The sequence below is a fragment of the Balaenoptera ricei genome, chromosome 19 (genome assembly GCF_028023285.1).
Source record: "Balaenoptera ricei isolate mBalRic1 chromosome 19, mBalRic1.hap2, whole genome shotgun sequence".
Taxonomy (NCBI): Eukaryota; Metazoa; Chordata; class Mammalia; order Artiodactyla; family Balaenopteridae; genus Balaenoptera; species Balaenoptera ricei.
This window is the reverse complement of record NC_082657.1, coordinates 49,912,408-49,934,592: the sequence shown is the minus strand read 5'-3', so window position 1 is coordinate 49,934,592 and position 22,185 is coordinate 49,912,408. Positions and strand designations below refer to the sequence as shown.

General features: G+C 35.9%; 1 protein-coding gene across 20 annotated transcripts in view; it reads right to left on the bottom strand.

Moving 5' to 3' along the window:
- HYDIN (HYDIN axonemal central pair apparatus protein) overlaps window positions 1-22,185 on the bottom strand; it is a 446,648-nt gene that overhangs the window by 284,833 nt on the left and 139,630 nt on the right. For all 20 annotated transcript variants that reach the window (XR_009499152.1, XR_009499153.1, XR_009499154.1 and 17 more), the window contains 2 exons: window positions 6,742-6,943; window positions 300-483 (listed from right to left, as the gene is read on the bottom strand). Coding sequence is in view for 17 of the 20 variants with exons in the window: in XM_059905589.1 (XP_059761572.1) it covers window positions 300-483; window positions 6,742-6,943 (386 nt within the window). In the remaining 3 variants the exon portion in view is untranslated. The remainder of the gene's footprint in view (window positions 1-299; window positions 484-6,741; window positions 6,944-22,185) is intronic.

Sequence of the window (22,185 nt, the reverse complement as noted above, 5' to 3'; positions counted from 1 at the left end):
CTGTAGAATGGGGGACTGATTACAACTGATAATATATATACAAACAAGATAAAGTATGTAATATATATGAAGTGTTTAACAGTGACTGGTGCATATAAAGTGTGACCTCTAAATGTAACCTCTGAGTGTTCTTACTATTAATCTTCATTCACGGTCTCATAACGACGATGAGGCTCCTCAGATGGAATCTTTATGCTCTTGGAACTCACCATATCAATCTCAGAGTGAGTAATCCCATCAAATTAAGCCCTGCATCCCCACTACATTTACTGTAAGGTCAGATGTATTTATGTGCTTACCAGAGGCTCAACACTGAAAATGTTATTCAAGAAGAGCATGCTATCTGCCTGAACCAGCTTTCTCTGATTCTCAAAGGTGCGGGACAGAATGGAAAGACGCTGTTGGAGTGAAGGATCAATAATGCACTCCTCAAGAAACCCATCGGTCTCATTCTTTTCCTCTTTGACAAGATCATCACAGACCCTAAAAAAAAAGCAAGAAACATGAGATTCATTTTGATACTCCCATGAAGAACATTGTAAAGGGCTCCCCACCAGCCCATCCTCTTGGGAATAGTCTCACCCATGACCTTGGGGTGGTCCTTCCTTGCCCTGAATCTATAACATACCAGCTGAGTGACCTTGTACTTTAACCTCTCAAGAACCTCAGCTCGCTTCCTTCAAGAAGTGCTCCCAGGCTTCCTGTCCTACTCAATGCCCATTTGCTTACTCCTGAGCCCTTATGTATATTTGGACAAATATTTTCTTTTAGGTAATTGTGTTTTCCAGGCTGCTTCTTCAATATTTAACATATACCCTGCCTCTCACACTTTAAGTGCAATTTCATTTCTTCTACACTTGCTTAGCTTGAATTCCTTCCTAGCTGTTATTACCTAGAGAACAGAATCTGGAGCCAGCAAGGCCTAGAGCTTCTTTTGTTTTTGTTTTTTTAATTAATTTATTTTTGGCTGTATTGGGTCTTCGTTGCTGGGCGCGGGCTTTTCTCTAGTTGCAGCGAGCGGGGGCTACTCTTTGTCGCAGTGCACGGGCTTCTCATTGCGGTGGCATCTCTTGTTCTGGAGCACGGGTTATAGGCGCACGGGCTTCAGTAGTTGTGGCATGCGGGCTCAGGAGTTGTGGCTCGCGGGCTCTAGAGCACAGGCTCAGTAGTTGTGGTGCACGGGCTTAGCTGCTCTGCGGCATGTGGGATCTTCCTGGACCAGGGCTCAAACCAGTGTCCCCTGCATTGGCAAATGGATTCTCAACCACTGTGCCACCAGGGAAGTCCCAACGCCTAGGTTTTGGTACTGACTCTACTATCTATTTACTCACTCTGTGACTTCAGGAGTTACTTAAATCCTCTAAGCCTCAGTGCCTTCATCAATAAAATGGAAAGAATAGGAGCTCCTCCATCATAAAGATATGTTGAGAATTAAATGTGATCAAGGACCTGGTGTAGTTCCTGGGACAAAGCAGTTGCTCAATAAATGCCAGTTTTCTCCTTGTATCAACCGCAGGCAATTACAAAGCTGTCAAGCTTATAAAATGCTCAGACTACACCTGGAGACACGACCTTTTTTCTTTCTCTTTCTAGATCTTCATATCCCTTGTGATAAGTCAGAAAAGCAGCCTTCCCGACATTCTACTCGTTACTCAGGCTATGCTCACATTACTCCTGTGTCTGTTACTTCACCTGAACTTTGAAGACTGAATTTCATCTCCTCCCAGGATACGTGACCATTTTCCCAGCATTTTACTGGTATTACCAGTGGTGAGAGATAAATTATTTAGTAATGTGAGTACTGACTGAGAGGCTAGGGTCACTGAATTCCAGTCCCAGCCCTAACTATTTTCTAAATGACTTCACACAAATCACATGCTCAGCAATGTCAAATAACTCTTTTTTAAATAACTTTAGTGTTCAGGATCCTTTGGTCACATAGCATAAAGAAGTCAAAGAAATAGGTTCAGTATGTTCTGGTCCCAAGGAAGAAAGCATTCTGTGCTCCCTTTTTATTGCTAGATGGGAAGCAGTGTACAAGGTAACCAGAGCAGCTGTCCTTTTATATTGCTGGGCAGGGCAGGGCAAATTAAAGACAGCTCAGTCCACAGAAAGAAAGGAAACCATGTATTCCTACAAGTGGAATTTATTGATATCTATTCCTTAGGAATAAATTCTCAAAAAAAAAAAAAACCAATCATGGATGTAAATAAAGAGCAACAAAGAGGTTCATCAAAGTTCTAGCAATAATACTAAAAAAAGTGGGTAAATTTGATGTAACGGATTGAAGTATTGGTTAAATAAATAATGGGAATCATATACATTACATTTACTTAGGGGGGTTAATGGAAATGGGCTGTGGGGATAAAGTGCTTTATGTGGACCAAGGATGATAACGCTCTATGAATTGAGGGGTATGATTAACTCAGCCCTTACACCAGAAAACAAAAGAGGACAAAACAGAAATTCCCAAATGATGCCCTCTCCCACGCCGTTGGGGCTCTTGAATCAGTGACAGCTGTATAATGCACGGGGTGGGGGGAACACCAGATGTCATCCTCTTTGCCCTCTATGCAGAATTAGAGCCATGGCTGATAGTCTAAGAAGGGAACGTGCAATACCACCTTAAGCTGGGCTGACTCTAACAAGGACTTCTATATGCCTCAGTCTGTTGTTTTGCCATCTTGTTGTGCTGATACTCATGGTCTCTTGCACTCAGAGGTGGTTCTGTTTTACAGACGAAGAGACCTCTCATCAGAGAGTGTAATATCACACCAGCCTTCTCTTTCAGTAAAACTATGGATTTAACCCATTTTGCAAATGGTGTGCTAGCCCGAATACCCATCACCTTCAGGCATCAACTACAGTCCAGCTAATGGACTATACTCAATGGGGAACACTTGTGTCTCAAGTACAGAAGCACTGAACCAGTGCTGCCCCTCATCTTGAGTTCCTAGAGACCTGCACCCTGCTCCTTTGCAACACCCCCAAGAGGTGGTAACTGGATGCTGAGGAGATTAAAAACTAAGAACCTTGGCCATCATGGCTGGCAGAAATACTCCCATGTCCACACCTGGCAAGGAAAGGATGGAGCCATCCACCTTCAGAGGGACTGTGTGACCCTGGACACACAGCAACTCTGTGATGTCTGTTATAAAAGGAGGACTAGAGGTCCTCTTCCTGTTTATCAGGTACCACTCAAGTCTTCAGATTCTTTTATGATTAGGAAAGGGAAGGGCTCCCCAACCACAACTGAGATTAAGTTGGAGCCTGGGTGGCAGGCTCAAAGCTCAAATAAAACTGATTTATTTAGAGAAACATGTCATTTCCAACACTGGAATGTTTTGGATCCATGCTGATCACTTTGTGGGGGGGCTCCACTGAGGATTCTACAGTTCTTGCACAGAGCAGATCTAGAATTAGAGCAGTTGCTATTGAGACAATGGCCATGACCTTGATGGAGAAATAGGGAGCAGAAATCCTCAAACGCCCATGACGAGTCTCTGAATATAATAAACTGTGATGAAAATGAGGATGAAAGAATCTTGTAGGATGTTTTATAATCCCTCAGGCCAAGACAGAAGAAGTGAGGAGGAAAGAATTCAGCACCAGTTTTTGAAGAGATTAACTTCTGCAACTCCCAGAAAAATATCAGGAGAGACCTAAAAGATAATTTTTAAAGGTTCTTATATCTGACTCCTAAGGTTTTAAAAAAATGGACAAAAATTTTAAGCCCAGAACTTCTTCCTAGGGGAAGTAACATCTTCATTGTCAGAGTCTGTAGCCTGAGATTAGCCCGAGGTCCCCAAATCTGGACATGTGTCCTAAGGTTTGTACCAATGTGTTTTGGTAGGCAGAGAGGAAGTCATCCTTCCTAGAATGGAAATTATAAACTGCCAGAAAGGAATAGGGCTCAGTAGGGCTGAAATGCCCCCACTGGGAGAAGAGACGTCCAAGTCTTTGCTCAGGAACATCATCAAGATGCTGGAGAACAAGAAACCATGATGGCTGGAATAGGGTCTTGAGGACATCCATAATACTAAAGCAATTAGAATTCTTGAAACCACCATGGAGCAACTTTCAGCCCCTGTAGCTGAATGCCTTGGGATGAGTTTTAAGCCATGTTATAACTGGAAAGCAGTGGGCAGGCTCTTGAGTCTCACTTAAAAATATACACTGAAGTTTTAAAATCTTAGGTCACTTGGGTGCTGCAAAGGGAAACTTTAATCTCTCAAAGTATACATGAGCCCATTTAGATCATCTCTGTTCCAAGTTCAGGACGAATGTGGACCTTTCTCTCTACACGTTAACTACAGAGGCTGCTGAAGGAAGAGGAGAAAAGGAAGAGGTTGCTCACCATTAGGAGCAGGAGAGTCAAACATTAAAAAGATTATTCCAGGGATTCCTGCACTGGCCTTGCTGGGGAGCTCAAGAGAGAGTTTATACCATTAGCTAAAGATCTCACTGCTGCTTCTCAGGGATGAGCAAACCTCTGCCCACAAGAAAGCTATCCAAGAACATTCTGCTTTATCTGCCACTGAGGTGAGCTTAAGAGACAACCTAAGGGTTTGTGACAGGGAGGAGGAGAGGGCCTACACCCACAGCAAGAGCATAGCCACCCACCAAAGGGGCAGCTATCCAAAGACAGGAATCAAAAGTTCAGTAAAGAGCAAAACTCTTTCTTTGCTTTGCTTTCTGAGAGGATGGGCGTTTCGTGGCTAGTTACATCCAGGACAAGAATCCACAGCTAATAATATGAAACTTGTGGCATGCTTGGGAATGTATCAAGAAACAAGAGAGGCATGTGAGAGAAGACACACCTGGTCAAATAAGAGATTAGGCATCTGGCCCTAAGAGAGGGGTAGGGAGAGGGGATGGGACAGAATATTCAATAGACTCTTCACTTAGATCAACCAATCCAGTTTGCAGAAACATGAGTTATGTCACTGTGTGTCACCCACACACAGCAAGGTATTCTTATTTAGCCATCTGAAGTCACTTTTCAACTTCATTGTTTAAGGGAGGGGCATGATCCAAGATGATAAAATTGGGCTTCCAATTATGGTTATGAAAGTGCTCTTCAATATTGTTCCCTTGCTACAAAAAAATTGCTAGGGGAACTAATAGAAAGAGCAAGAGAGACAGTGAAAGAAAGACAATGCAAGAGAAAAGGAAGAACAAGACTCAAGGATAATATTAGAGATAGAGCCATGAGTGTTGGAGGAGGTGAAGTGGTGGGGGCGAAAGCCCATCCACGTTTGTTTGAAATTATATTCTCTATGCCTTAGCATTTCTGATAGCAACTGGTTTGAATTTTTCCTGAGTTTCACTGTTGAAATTAACTTCCGTAAATACTTTTTGGACATAGGCATGGCATCAATCACGTGCTATACATTTGGTCAAACACAAAGACATAGTTGAAATTAAAGCTGGCTTTCCCTCTGATAGATATACTCATTCTCCCCAAAAGATTATGCCCACTGCACAAGTAGGATATTGAAACACTACTTTTACTGCTGTTTCTTTATTTGTACCTGCTCTCCTATCTTATCTTTAAACATGCCTGGACCATTCTGATTGTTGGTACATACGTGTCAGCTGAAGAATCAGGACAGATGAAACCGTGGATGAGTAGTCTCCTCTTGCTTTTTTAAACTAGTGGTATCTATACCATGAGGCAAAATGAAGTTTTTAGGCAGGAAAGGCTTTTCTTTTCTCACTTTTTAAAGATGGCACAGTGGCAATCTGGTGATTAAAGCTCATTGTCTGAATGATAAAGCTTCTGGTCTACTGTGTCCTATCACTGTCACAGCTCCTTCTGATTCAATTAGGGACAGCACACTGGGGGATTTCTGCCTGGTTTCCCTAGACCTAAGACTTTTTTATTTTTATCACATACTAACTTGGTTTTAAACAAAGCTTTGAAGCTTCCCAGGGCTAATCTTTAATGAAAATGGAGAGGCAAATAAAAAAGGCTGAAATAAATTCCAATGAAAGCAGCAAAAGAGCTAATGCAGGGAGGATGGAAGAAGATAAAATTGCAAATGGAATTAAAGGAATCAAGGATAGATTCAGTAAAAAGAAATATTCAAAATTTAACAGTGATGAGATTAATTAAAACAGTTTGGTTTTCCATTTTATTAATTTTCTCCACTGCCTGAAGTATCATTTTAAAAAGCAGTAGATTAAAGATACCAACAAGAAATCACTATTAAATTATATGGTTAGCAGGGATTGAGAATGCTACTAAAACTGAAAATATAAAAGCCATTATATCTAAGCACTCTTTTTCCCCATTCTTCATATTTTCTGAAAGTACCTTTTCACTGAAGAAAAAAAAAAAAGGCCACATTGATCCCAATCCAAAAGAGATTATTTTTAGAAACCCTATGAAAAGTGATCGATCTAGTTAGGGTTATGAAAAGAAATAAAGACATGTAGATTAGTTTTGAGAGAACAGTGAAGAATGATGTATTTGGTCTTTAAAATCCAGGAGTTTAGCTACTGATAAATCATAACTGGGATAAGATTAACTGAGGATGGACAATGTTGTGTTCCACATAGCTCAGCTCCAGTTCTTTAAATGAAAAAGGGAGCATTGTACACTGGACCCAAGTTATAATAAATTTGACACTGAGTGAGTTAGAAACTTACCACAAAAGTCACAGAATTTTCATAACTAAGTTTCATGTTCCCCCAAATTATATAGATAGCGTAGAGATAGTGATTTTTCTTACAAACCTATACTTTTCTCGGTCTTCCTCTTCCTGGGTAGCAAATATCTTCCACTGGAAATGGGCAATGATGTTACTGCGGTTGTGAATAGTTAGAGTTCGCTGATTGGCCAGAGATAGGTAAGTTTTCTCAAGGATCAAGGAATTCTTGTCCAGCCTTATATTCATGTCCATGGCAGCTCCATACAGAGATATAAACACATCTTCACCTAGAAATTAACAAAATATAAATACACTTTGAGATTTATTCTAGAACTATGCTACTAGACTATTTTTCCCCCAAGGTGACACTAGGGAATATAAGCATTAGACATTTCATACTTCCCCCCACCGCATCAGTCAGAGATCAGACATGATCAGAAACCTGAAATGTTATGTTTGGTACAGTTATAGAGAAAAACTATCTTGCTTGGTTACTGTAAAAAATACATAAAATATGAATTGTCGTGGTGAGTGCTACCAGTCTTTTTCTTCTTTGTAGTAGTTTAAAATCCGACAACCTGACCATGAGGGCACCTGAGTTGTAGAATTATAACCATTAGCCTCATCTTTATTGTAAGCATGAGCTGGATTTCTTAAATTAACTGCACCCAGTACATCTGGGAAGAGCTGCTCAGCATGAGAGAATCTAAGTCCAAACAAAGCGGATCAGGAAGGAAGCATTAATAACTTCATTAACAGAAAACCGAATATTTAAAAGGAACCACATCCCTAGGGAGGGCGGGAGGGAGATGCTAGAGGGAGGGGATATAGGGATATATGCATAGATAAAGCTGATTCACTTTGTTATACAGCAGAAACTAACAAAACATTGTAAAGCAATTATATTCTAATAAAGATGTTAAAAATAATAATAATAAATGACAGTTTGAACTCAAAGAAAAAAAAGAGGGAACCACATCCCTACACAACAGCAATTAAAACAAAACAACAATATCTCTGGATAGTGGTTACATAGAAAGAAAAACATAGAAAGACAAAAGTTATGTTTAAATTTTTAAATTTTTTAATGTTAAGAATACCTTTGTTCAGCATAGTAATTTAAGTCCTTGACTTCATTCAGGATGCACCAATTGCCTTGATTCTAGGTATATAAATGAGGCCCCTGGGACTTCCAAGAAGACACAAAGCTACAAACTATATTCTATCTGATCTCTGCAATGTCACAGCAGGTGCCTCAGTCTGATGTCAGAGTAGAAAAAGGAAATACTTAAATATCATCAATGTTCTGTTGATCTGTGCTGCTACCATTTTAATCAGAACCAGAAAGCCTAATCACTTGGACTTTATTTTTTAGCAAATATTTCTGCTATATTCATGACTATATGAATTGAGCACCACTTAGTAAATTGATAACTCTTTATACAGTACAAATGTTTTCTAGGCCCAATCACTTTGAACACAGCAAAATCTTCCCCAAAGTTTAAATACAAAGTAAGTATCTAGGGGACTTCCCTGGTGGCGCAGTGGTTAAGAATCCACCTGCCAATGCAGAGGACATGGGTTCAAGTCCTGGTCTGGGAAGATCCCTCATGCCACGGAGCAACTAAGCCCATGCACCACAACTACTGAGCCTGAGCTCTAGAGCCTGTGAGCCACAACTACTGAACCCATGTGCCACAACTACTGAAGCCCATGTGCCTAGAGCCTGTGCTCCGCAACAAGAGAAGCCACCGCAATGAGAAGCCTGCACACCACAATGAAGAGTAGCCCCCGTTTGCCGCAACTAGAGAAAGCCCGTGCCCAGCAACGAAAACCCAATGCAGCCAATAAATAAATAAATAAATATATGTATATATATATTTTAAAAGTAAGTATCTAGGCATTTTAAATTTTTATTAAAAAATATGTACATGAAGTAAAAACTTTAAGTACTATAAGAGCATATACCATGAAAAGAAAACATCTTCCTCTCCTTCACTCAATCCGAGGGCTTCCTTTTAGAGGTAAGAATTGTTAATATTTTCATGTACTTCCTTCCCAAATAAAGGTATGCACTCTTGTCAACTTTTAAGCTTTTTGATGCATTAAATTTAACAGTCTGATGAGTGAAAACTTGCTGCTTTAATTTGCATATTCTTAATTATAGATGATGTTAAACATTTTTTCATGTATTAATTGATTTTATACACAGACACACGTGTGTGTGTTATATCGTTCTTTGATCATTCATCAAAGAAGCTATTATTCTTGTGGGGTCAAGAGAGATAGAAATCAAAGCCCTAAGCCTACCAAAGGGGGAGGTTAAGGCAAAAAAAGGGATGTCCCCACAATAAGCTGATCCTCAAAGGACTGTGCCCTCAAAATGAGGGTAAATGGGAAGTAGACTAGCCCTAGTTCAGAGTTAAATATTATGCTGGCATTACCTAAGTCTTTCAGAGAACTTTGAGCCTTGAATTTGGTGGTCATGGACTAGTTTTGCCTTCAGAAACCTGGAAGAAGGAACCCACTTCTCTTTGGAGTAAGGTACCTGCATCCAAAGTTTCAAATTGTTCAACATTTTTTTAAAAAAGCCAAACATAACCAGGCATGCAAAGAAACAAAACTCCATATGTTAGAACCTGCATATACAAGCAAAACAGAAGCAGACCCACAAAGAATCTCATACTAGAACCAACTATGCTTAGTAGTTTAAAGAAACAAAGGATGCACTTGAAGCTCTATCCAAGGAATAGGAAATTTTAAAAAGATCTAGAAAATCTGAAAAAGAGCTACACTCTAGGCTCTAATAGAAATAAAATAAAACAACCTAAATTTTTGAAAACTCTAAGAATATACTCAATAAGATAATGTTATCAATTTTCTGAAAAAATAGTAAAATGGTTCAGAAAATACAAAAGGCAATATGAAGAATTAAAAATAAATGGAAATGCAAAATGAATGGGTAAAAGATGAGGCAGATTAAGTGAGAAGGTGTAGAAGTGTTTAATTGAAAGCTCAGAAGAAAAGGAAAGAAATAATGAAGCAAAGACAGTATTTCAAGAGACAATGGTTAAGAGTTTTCTAGGATTGATTAAAGACATCAGTTTACAATTCAAAAAGTGCAATGAACATCAACTGGGATAAATTAAAAGAAATTCATACATAAATATATTGCAGTGAAACTAAAGAAAATCAAAGACAAAGAGAAAATACTAAAAGCAGCCAGAGGGAAAAAGATTATCTTCAGAGGACCCATGGTTAGAATTACAGCTAACTTTTCAACTGAAATAATGGAAACTAAAAAAACAATAGGATGGCTTCTTCAATATGATGAAGGGGAAAACAATGCCAACAAAGAATTCTACAGTTTTTCAGCACTTTTTGGTCTACAAATGTCTTTGTTTTGTCTTCACTTTTAAAGGATATTTTCAATGGGTAAAGGATTCTGAATTAGCCTTTTTTCTTTTCAGCACTTGCATAATGCCATTTTATTATCATCTGGCTTCCATAATTTCAGCTGAAAAGTTTGCGATCAGTATTATTAGTGTTCCTTTTAAGGTAATGTGTCTTTCTTTCTGTAGCTACTTTTATGATATTCCCTTTGCTTTGGTTTTCAGTAGTATTTGTATCACTAAGGGTTTGATGAGCTTTGTTTAATTAAATGGATTTGTTAATTAATGGATTTGTTAATCCATTAAACCATGGATTAATGTCATTCATCATTTTTGGAAAATTCTCAACCATTATCTCTTAAATATCTTTTTACCCCATTATTTACCCTATTTCTAAGACTCAAATTACATGTATGCTGACCTTTTGACTGTGTCCCACATGGCTTTTTCTGTTTTGTTTCTCCCTACCGCATCTCACCCCCATTCTTCTTTGTTTCTCTCTGTGCTTCAGTTTGGGTATTTCCTGTTGATATGTCTTCAGGTTCACTAATCCTGTCTTCTGCTCTATCTATTCTACTGGTAAACTAACATGATTATTTTTTAATTTCCAATACTGTATTTTCAGCATAACATTGTTATCAAAACCTGACAAAGATAAAACAAATAGGCCAAGATATAGGCCGATTACACTTACAGATATTAATGTAAAATCCTAAATAAAAAATTAGCAATCATAATTCATGAGCACATTAAAAGAGACTTCACAATCAAGTGGACATTATTTCAGGAATGTGAAGATGGCTCACTATTAGAAACCCTATTGATATAGAATATATCTAAGAAGAAAAATTATATGATCCTCTCCATTGATGCTGAAAAGGAATTTGACAAAATTCAAAATATATTTTTTATTTAAAAACTCAATAAAATAGGAACTGAAAGAATTAAAACATAGTATAAGTAATTAAGACAGTATAAAGAGACAGATCAATGGAATAGAATAAAAAGTCAAAAAAGACCCAAATACACATTGGAATTCATTATATTATAAAAGCAGCATCTTGAATCATTGGTGTACTGACAAACTTTGTTTTTTAAAAAAGTGCTATTGGAAAAACTTGGTAACCATACGGAAAAACATACCTCACATTTAACATCAGATAAAGCCAAGTGAATAAAATATTTAAATGTTCAATATGAAACTGCAAAAGTAGAAGAGTACACAGAAAAACTTCTTCATTGTTTTCAGGGGAAAGTTTTCTAACTGTGGCTCAAAATCCCTCCTAGATCCCTCCTAGAAAATTAAGAAATTTGATTACATAAAAATGAAAAAAGAAATTCTGCATGGCACAAAGTCATAAGCAAAAACAAAAGAAAACTAGGTAAAATACTTAATTCATATCTTAGACAAGGAGACTAAATCACCCATTACATAAATAGCTCTTAGAAATCAGTAAGACAATCCAATAGAAGAATGGGATAGAGTTGCAAAAAAAGAAATATAAAGGCCCCCTATATGTATTAAAAGATGCTCAATTTGAGCATCAACTCATAATAAAAGAAATACAACTAAAGATGTATTTATATACCATTTTCCCCCATCAGACTGTAAAACAAAAGTTTTAGATCATAATTTATAGTCAAGACTGTGGGGAGAAGGCACTCTTATATACCCTGTGGGAATGCAAAATGGTACTATTCTTCCCCAGTCCATGGAGTGAATTTGGTGGCACAGATCAAAATATCTATCAAAATTATAAAACTATCCTATGGCCCACTTCTAGGAATTTATCCTGTAGATAAGTCAGAACAAGATGAAGGGTATTCATTACAGCATTGTTCTTAATAACAATAGAGTGGAAAAGGCCAGAGCTCTCGTCAACAGAAGGCTGGTTATATAATCTGTGCTATACCTAAAAGCAGAATACTGTGCAGGTATAAAAAAGTACCCAGTAAATGGAAAGATCCCCAATATATATGATTAAGTGTAAAAAGCAAGGTTTAGAACAATTTACATAGTATGTTATTTTTGTGTAAGGTGAGAAAGTAAGAATATGCATTCATGTTTGCATCTATTTGTATAAAAGCACTGGAAAGATATACAAGAAAGCAATAAAATGAAAGAAGGGTCAGGTGAATGAGGTAGGATGGAAATAGTACCTTTCAATATATACCTTTAAAATATTGCTTTAATTTTTGACCATATGATTACATTACTCATCTAAAACTTTAATGTTAAAAGGACTACAGGGTATCCAGAAAACATGTAAAGGTGCTAGATAGCACTAGTAATGAGAGAAATGAAATAAATAAAAATAGAATAAAATACCATTTCATAACCATCAGATTAACCAATATCAAAGCGTTTGACAATGCTGTTTTGGCAGTATATTGGTAAGCACATAGAAAAACAAGAATTTTCATATACTACTGATGGAAATACAGATTGGTACAACCACTTGACCAATCAATTTAGTATCCAGTAAAACTCAAGATACATTTGCCTTATAACTCAGCAATTTCACTTCTAGCTATTTATCCCTAAGGACAATCTCACACAGCTACACAGGACATATACAAAGACACTCATTGCAGCATTGTTTGTAATTGCAAAAAACTAGGAACATCCTAATATTTAATAGGAGAATAGATAAATTACAGTATTTTCACATGCTGGAGCATGTCGCATTAGTTAAAATGAATCACAGCTATATATCCACGTGTTAAAATCCTTAAAACATAATGTTAAATGAAAAAGTCAAGATGGGAAATGGTATATACAGTATAATACCATTTATGTGAAGTTTAAAACTACTCAAGACAATGGTATGTATTGTTTATGGATAAGTAAATATGTAGGAATGGCATTAAAATGCACCCAATACAGCTCCCCTGAGAATTAAGACATGGGAGTTAAATCAGGAAAGAATAACAAAGCGACTCCAAATCTATAATCAATTTAGTTATCCATAAAATAAAACATCTGAAAGAAATGTATATAGCAAAATGTTGAGATGTGTTAAAATACAATGGTTGTTGATTACCTTATTTCTGTGCTTTTGCAAGTATTTGAAATATTTCATTGTTTAAAAAACTAATCAAGGAATTGGATTCAAGGGCTTACTTATTTCATACAAATCTAGGGGTCAGAGAGACTAATGTCATCAATTTGAGGTGTTCACTGCAAAACGTTCCTTCCCAGAAACATAACAAGAGCCACTGTCTTCTTTTCAAGAAGCATTTAATATTGATTTTTTCACTACTATCTTCCAAAAGTCATCAGGTCACAAAGTGAAGGAAGCAATAACTCTTGTCTTCCCCCATAGCTGTTGAAGAACTTGCTTTTCACACCCACTTTCATGAAGACAACCTTAAATAGGGTCCCTCTCCCCCGCTACTTAGACGACTGATAGGATGGAAAGGGTATTATGCCTGCGAGAATGGATGAAGTTGCTGTGCCTCATCATTAGTATTTTTTGTGCCCTTGAAGTGCCAGTTACCACTATAGTTTCTTTTCAGTTTCTGAGGTTGAATCCTGCAGTCCCCGTAGATGAGGTTAGCCACAGTCATTTATTATGTTTTAGTAAAGACACATTTTGTGGAAAGTCTCATTACTTCTTGCCAATTTTGCTACTATCAGTCAAGCAAAAACAAATACGAACAAAACTAATTTTACCCAAAAAATGTGAAGCTAGCTATATACACAATACATTTCATACTGTGGTTCCAGTTATTTTCAGACAACGGAGGACACAGTAAATAAAATATATGAGTAGAGCCATAGATTCTCTAGGGAACTAGCAAGTTGATGGAAAGAGTGTTTCTCATCTCCTGGTCACAGCAGGGTCAAATTCACCACTCAAGTGAATTGCTGAATCAAACTTCTTTGGAACTGCTCCTTCTCTAAAGCATTCAGGAAACAAATTAAGCAACTTGACTGGGCTTAGCCAGCACACCAGTGGCAATGCCAAAATCAGTATTCTTAATCTGCACAGAAAGCAGTTTAGGATTATAGAAAGCATGCTGGCCTCAGAGGGGGCCAAAGACCTGTACTTCAGTGTATAGTCATTTAAGCCTCTGGGCCTCAGTTTACTCACCTCTAAAATGAAGGGAGTTACAGAGATGGGCTCTAATGTCCCTTTAAGTACTAACACCTAATAACTTGAGAGTCTTCACTTGTTATGTAATTTTCAAAAACATTCCACCTCCCTAAACAATCTCTGACCATCAGTATATCCTAACTTCTGCCATTCCCTGTCCTAAACTGTTAAATACGAGACAAAGAAAAGAAAACTAGGTCAAGGAATATTTGCATTGGCTCTAAAGCCATTTTAAAAACATTTGGGTCTTTTACAACAACTATGTTTTGCTAGATTTTGTAACTATAATGGCACATGTTTATAATTCATTATGATAATCACACAATTGACACAAAGCTCATACAGGTAAATTTGCATAGGTATATTCAGATACATATTATTTAACAGTTTCAACTGCAAGATATCACATCATGCTCAATTACTATATTATATTTTGGTACTTGTTTATTAGCCTTTAGGAGGAAAAAAAGAATTTCTTCATGGTTTATTAGAGTAAAATATATAATTAACCATAAAGCTGCTCTGTGAAGTACTAATATTATGATTGCTTGTATATTTAATAATAATACATCATCACACCTTTGGGGAAAAGAGCCTATTTGCCAACTTCTGATCCCTGAATTGAAATATCTCCCCTTCAGTAAGAGACCTAATACTTTAAAAAAATTACTGAATAAGTGCATTAGCTCTATTTCCTAATTATACCAGTAGTTAATGTCTCCTCTAAGTGACAGCAACTTCACCTGGTATTAAAGAAAAAACACTGCTATGCTCCTACTTCTAGTGCTCATTCAAGTAACCAAAATTTCAGTAAGAATGTCTTTTTTAAAAGCCTATTCTAAATGCTATTTCCTTGAACTCTTAGATTATATAAAGTTTCTCAATACCCGGTTGAAAAGTGTAAAACTTAAGCAACTAACCATTTATTTGTCTCCTAATAGTCAATATTTTCACCTCTCAGTTTTAATGAAATGATAGAACTAATTTACTCATTGTTCTGATTTTGTTTTAGTTTGGTTTTTGCTTTGTTTCATTGTTATCAAGGTAGCCTTGAGAAATTGTATTCTCAATCTCTTCTGGACGGATTAGTTTGTAAAAGGTACCAAATTACTTCAGCTCTTTCTCTGAAAGTTTTAGACTATAATAAAAAGGTAACTAAATCATTCCTGGGGTAAAATCGATTGCTTGAATAAGCTTGATTTTACTACAGAAGGGCGTACACAGGAGGAAAGGAGGGGAGAGTTCTGGTTTAGGAAAATGCTAATGAGTAAAGTATCAGATATTGGTGAAATTTACACTTGACCTCCTTAATTACTAGAGCACTGGATCAAACTCTGGTTGTCAAGAAAGCAAAATCTCCCAGCTGCATTTAATCAAGAATATATCCAGTGGAGGACCAGCAATGGAAGGGCATAAACACAACTGTTAGAAAGGTGATTGAGTACTTCCTGCTGAGGAGTATCAATGTTCCTCCTTCTGGAACATTGACGAAGTATAAAGAAAAACCGATGCTAAATTTCCCTCCTCAAATCAATTCATACTTCAAACAGCTGCAGAAAGTTCAGTGAGACGCTTATTTAGTGAAATGAGAAGCCAATGGTCAAGGCTGCTTGGAAAAGCTCTGTGATTAACTGTGTTAGGTAGTCATTACTGTTTTTCACTCATGAAAGGTTATAGATCCTGGTCACTGATAAGGCACAATAAAGATGAAAGAATATCCTTATCAGCAGTTCATTTCATGTAAGGAAAATTGCTGCAAGACAGTTTACCTCTGTCTGCAATCTTTAGAAAATGACTTTATTCATAAATCAAATTTGACACCAGCACCTCAGGGTATGGAAATCAACTTTTCCATGCATTATTAAATTTTAATACACAAATACTCATTTCCTTTAGCACAGGACTATAAATGTAAGTATGGGTGTCAATCCAAATATTTCCATAAAAGTAAAATCCAGATTGAGGGCCACTGGGAGAACGTAGCTACATTTCAAAGTCAACAGATTAAGGGAGTAAAAATGCACATGTAGTAATACAAGAGATTAGGGAGATGATCCACTATATAGGAACAAGCACTACACGTGAGTTGAGAGTCTGAGTGTGGGGGTTTTTTTTGTTTTTTTTTTTAATTTATTTTTTTGGCTACTTTGGGTCTTCGTTGCTGTGCACGGGCTTTCTCTAGTTGTAGCAAGCAGGGGCTACTCTTCGTTGTGGTGCACAGGCTTCTCATTGCAGTGGCTTCTCTTGTTGCACAGCATGGGCTCTAGGTGTGCGGGCTTCAGTAGTTGTGGCACGCCAGCTCTAGAGCGCAGGCTCAGTAGTTGTGGCGCATGGGCTTGGCTGCTCCACGGCATGTGGGATCTTCCTGGACCAGGGATCAAACCCGTATCCCCTGCATTGGCAGGCAGATTCTTAACCACTGCGCCACCAGGGAAGTCCCAGAGTGTGGGTTCTAACTGTGCTTCTGACTAGTTATAGGAGTCATGGGCAAGTCACTTAATTTCTTAGGGCTTCAGTTTTACACATGCAAACAAATCTAAGGACTAGATTATCACTGAAGTCTTCTCTCAAGTTTTGATTCTATTGATCCATGGGCAATCTAAGCCTGTTGGTCTCAAAACTCAACCAAGTAAAATATTTTGACACTATACCCCCAACATATATAAGCTTGTTTGTTTATAAATTATACCCATATACTAGAATAGTCACATGTCAATTGTATTAAAAATACAACCCAAAATATTAAAAAAAGGATGAGATAATAAACAATATTTTAAAGATAATTTATTTGATATATTTACCAATTTACCAACGATTAATTATTTTAGTGAGAGCTAAAACATTGACTAAGCTTCATTCTTTTTTAAACTCCTGATTTAAAATGTTGTGATATAGTCATCTGAAAAAGGTAATTCTAAGGCCACAACTTTTTCCAATACTTCATTTTAGGGGCTGACATAAACAAAAAATGATACCTCACAAAGACATGGAGATCCAGATGGAAGAAATATATCACTGACTGAGTTTATTAACATTCATTTTTTTCCACTTTCATCCACTAGTAACACTAATAACACAAAGGGCTTTGTTGAAATTCAGCTAATAATTTTCCCATAAAGGTAACAGTTACTTCACAGTCAAACAGAAAATTCAAACTCAAATATATCAGAAATTGCATTCAACATAAAAGGACTGAAGAGTACTATTAAAAGACAAAGCTTCTCAGACTGGATTAAAAAACAACCTGGTGATACTTCCAAGTGTCACACTTTAAATATGAGGACACCGAAAAGTTGAAAGAAAAAGGATGAACAGAATATACTACGTACACACTAATCAAAAGAAAGCTGCTGTACTAAACAAATATCAGATCAAGCAGTCTTTGATGTCAGAAATCTTATAAATGATTGAGAATCATTTCATAATGATAAAATAGTTAATTCAACAGTAAGTTATAACAAACCTAAATGTATACACACCAAGCATCATAGCCTCAAAACATATAAAATGAAAACTGATATCACCAAAAAAGAGAAATACAAAATTCACATAGTTGTGGATTTTAATGACATCTTCCAATAACTAATAAAATAAGAAGAAAAACATTAGTAGAGATACAGACTGAAAAATATGATTATTAACAAACTTGACCTAATTGATACTTGAGGAACTTGTACTCTTTTCAAGTACACGGGCTCATTTACCAAAATGGAACACATTCTGGGCCATAATGTAAGTCTCAACTATTTTCAAAGATAGAAATCATACAGAATTTGTTTTCTGTCACTAGTGGAACTCAACTGGAAATCAATAACAAAAAGAAAACTAGAAAAATTCCCAAATGTTTAAATACTAAGCAACACACTGCTAAGTAGCCCATGGATCAAAGAAGAAGTAAAAATGGAAATTCTAAAATACTGTCAATTATGTGTTAATGTAAATGAAACATATAAAAACATATGGGCTGAAGATATAGTCAGGTTTGGAGGAAAATTTATTGACTTAAATGCATATATTAGAAAAGAAGAAAGGTTAAAAATCAGTGCTCTAGGCATCTCTCCTAAGGTTTAGAAAAAGTACAACAAATTAAACCTACAGAAAGTAGAAGGAATGAAATAATAAAGGGTAGAAATCAATGATACTGAAAAGAAATGAACAATAGAGAAAATCATCAAAAGTTGGTTCTCTGAATAAAGCCCTAATAATACAGATCAAGAAATAAAAAGATACAAATTACCAATATCAATAATGAAAGAGGAGATATCACTATAGGTCCTACAGACATTACACAGATTATAGTTATTATAAACAATTTTATGCCAGCAAATTTAAAATTTTAGATTAAATGGGAAAATTCTTTGAAAAAGTTTACCAAAAATTACATAAGAAAAAATAGAAACATCTTAGTAGATCTATATCTGCTAAAGAAACTGAATCAATTTTTAAAAGGCTCTAGACCCGAATGGCTTGAACAATGAATTTTTCAATCATTTAAGGAAGAAATAACATGAATCTTAAAAAAATTTTTCCAGAGAGAGTTTTAAAACAGAATAATTCTCAACTTGTTTTATGAGACCAATTTGTTTTTTCAGACCAAAGACAAAGGCATTTCATGAAAACAAAATTACAGGCAGACCAATCTTTCTCATGAATTTGGTTGCCAAACTCTCAAAGAAAATATTAACAAATCTAATCCAGGTATTATTAAAATGATAATGGTTAAAACTTACATTTATCCCAGAATATAGCAGGGATTTAGTATTTGAAATTCAATCTGTGCATTAGAAGAATAAAAGTGAAATAATACATAATCATCTCAACAAAAGCAGAAGTAATTGATAAAATTCAAAACACATTCAAGATTGAAAGTCTTAGAAACCTAGAGATAGAAGGGAATTCACTTAATCTGATAAAGAGTATCCACTAAAGTCATCATACTAATTCATGAAACACTGAGCACTTCCCCTCTGAGACTGAGAACAAGAAAAGGATGTTCAATCACTATCATCATTTCCATTGATCACTGTACTGAAGGCCTAACCTATGCAAGAAATAATAACAAAAGGCTAAAAATTTAAAAAGAAGAAAACTATGATTATTTGCAGATGATTGATTGTATATAAACAAAATCCAATATCATCTACAGATAAATCATGAGCTAATACGTAAATTTATCAAGGTCTGTAGATAAATGATCAACATACAAAATTCAATATTTTGATACATTCACAAAAACTTAAAAAATAAAATTAGAAAAAAACACACTAGTTATAAAAGAAAAAAATGATAAACTGTATTTCATCAAAATTAAATTACTTTGCTAATGAAAAGACCCTGTTAAGAAATTAGAAAGATAATCCACTGATTGTGAGAAAATATTAACAATAATAATTTCTGAAAGACTTGTATGGAGAATATACAAAAACTACAGGTCAATAACAAAATGATAAATTACCCAATAAAGATTGGGCAAAAACCTTGAATACACACCTGAGAGTAGAAGATAAAAATAGAAGCACATGAAAAGTTACTCAACATTACAAGTCATTAGGGAAATGCAAATTTAAACCAGAAGAGATACCACTTCACTTCCACTAGAATGACTCAAATTAAAACAAAACAAATGAACAAACACAACAAAACATAAATAGACTCAAAGATACAGAAAACAAACTGGTGGTTGCCAGAGGGGAGGGGACAGATGGGCAAAATAGGGACAGAGGATTAAAAGGTACAAACCTCCAGCTAGAAAGTCAATGTCACAGCTCATGCAACTCAGTATCAAAAAAACAAACAACCCAATCAAAAAATGGGTGGAAGAACTAAATAGACATTTCTCCAAAGAAGATATACAGATGGCCAACAAACACATGAAAAGATGCTCGACATCACTAATTATTAGAGAAATGCAAATCAAAACTACGATAAGGTATCACCTCACACTGGTCAGAATGGCCATCATCAAACAATCTACAAACAATAAATGCTGGAGAGGGTGTGGAGAAAAGGGAACCCTCCTGCACAGTTGGTGGGAATGCAAATTGATACAGCCACTATGGAGAAAAGTATGGAGGTTCCTTAAAAAACTAAAAATAGAACTACCATATGACCCAGCAATCCCACTACTGGGCATATACCCTGAAAAAAACGTAATTCAAAAAGACACATGCACCCCATGTTCACTGCAGCACTATTTATAAGAGCCAGGACATGGAAGCAACCTAAATGTCCATCGACAGATGAATGGATAAAGATGTGGTATATATATATACAACGGACTATTACTCAGCCATAAAAAGGAATGAAATTGGGTCATTTGTAGAGATGTGGATGGACCTAGAGTCTGTCATACAGAGTGAAATAAGTCAGAAAGAGAAAAACAAATATCGCATAATATCGCTTATACATGGAATCCAGAAAAACGATACGGATGAACTTATTTGTAAAACAGAAATAGAGACACAGACGTAGAGAACAGACGTATGGATATTGGGGGGGGGGGGGAAGGGGGTGGGATGAATTGGGAGAATGGGATTGCCATATACACACTACTATATATAAAATAGATAACTAATGAGAACCTACTGTATAGCACAGGGAACTCTACTCAGTGCTCTGTGGTGACCTAAATGGGAAGAAAATCCAAAAAAGAGGGGATATATGTATACGTATAGCATATGTATACATATACCATATGTATACGTATAGCTGATTCACTATACATAGCAGAAACTAACACAACATTGTAAAACAACTATATTCCCAAAAAAATTAATTTAAAAAATAAAAATAAAAAAGCCAATGTCACAGGGATTAATGTACAACATAGTGAATATAGTCAATAACATTGTAATAACTTTGTATGGTGACAGATGGTCACTTGACTTACCGTGGTGATCATTTTGCAATACATAAAAATATCAAATCACTATGTTGTACACCCGAAACTAATATTAATATTGTAAGTCAATTATACTGCAATTTTTAAAAAAACACATGACCAAGAGCTGGTGAGGATGTGGAGTAACTGGAACCCTTAAACATTGCTGGCGCGAATGTAAAATGCTTCATCCACTTTAGAAAACTTTTTGGAAGTTTCTTATAAAGTTAAGCATATAACTACTCTATGATATAGCAATTCTACTCCCAAATATTTACCCGAGAGAAATCAACGCATATGTACACACACACACACGACTTGTACAATAATGGTTATTAAAAGTTTATTCATAATAGCCCAAAACTTCAAACAATTCAGTTACATTAACAGGAGAATGGATAAACTATGTATAACCAAACAGTGGAATACTGCTCAGGAGTAAAAAGGGAATTGCCAATACACACAACAATATGAATAAATTTCAAAAACATTATGTTGAATGAAAGAAACCAGACACAAAAGAGTATATACTGTATGAGTACATTTATCTGAAGTCCAAGAACAAGCAAAACTAATATAAGATGATAGAAATCAGAATCTCTGGGATGGCGGATGGAGGGATTGACTGGAAAGGGGCATGAGGGAACTTTGTGAGGTGATAGATGTTTTATATCTTGAATGTGCTACACAGGTATTTACATTTGTCAAAATGCATCAAACTGTACATTTAAGATCTGTACATCTTATATCTAAATCATACCTCAATTTAAAAAGTAATAGAAGAATCACTTACAGGATCATCAAAGATGAATGAATATATAGGAATAAATCTAATCAAAATGTTCAAGACATACCCAGAAAACTGCTGCTGAGAGAAATTAAATAAAACCTAACTACATGCAGGGATAAACTGTGTTTATCATATACAGAAAGGACTGCAAACTAGTGGGAAAGGATGAACTACTGAATAAATATTGCTGAATAATGTGAAAAAAGACATAAATTAAAAGCAGCTTTAAGTAGCACATTAAACTGGAGATTGAAATAACTAAAATACTCAATAAAACATTTTTCAAACTACTTTAAAACTGATCACTAACCTGATAGGAAAATAAGGACATTAAAGCAAAGTGAAGAATACCAGGAAATAATCTAGT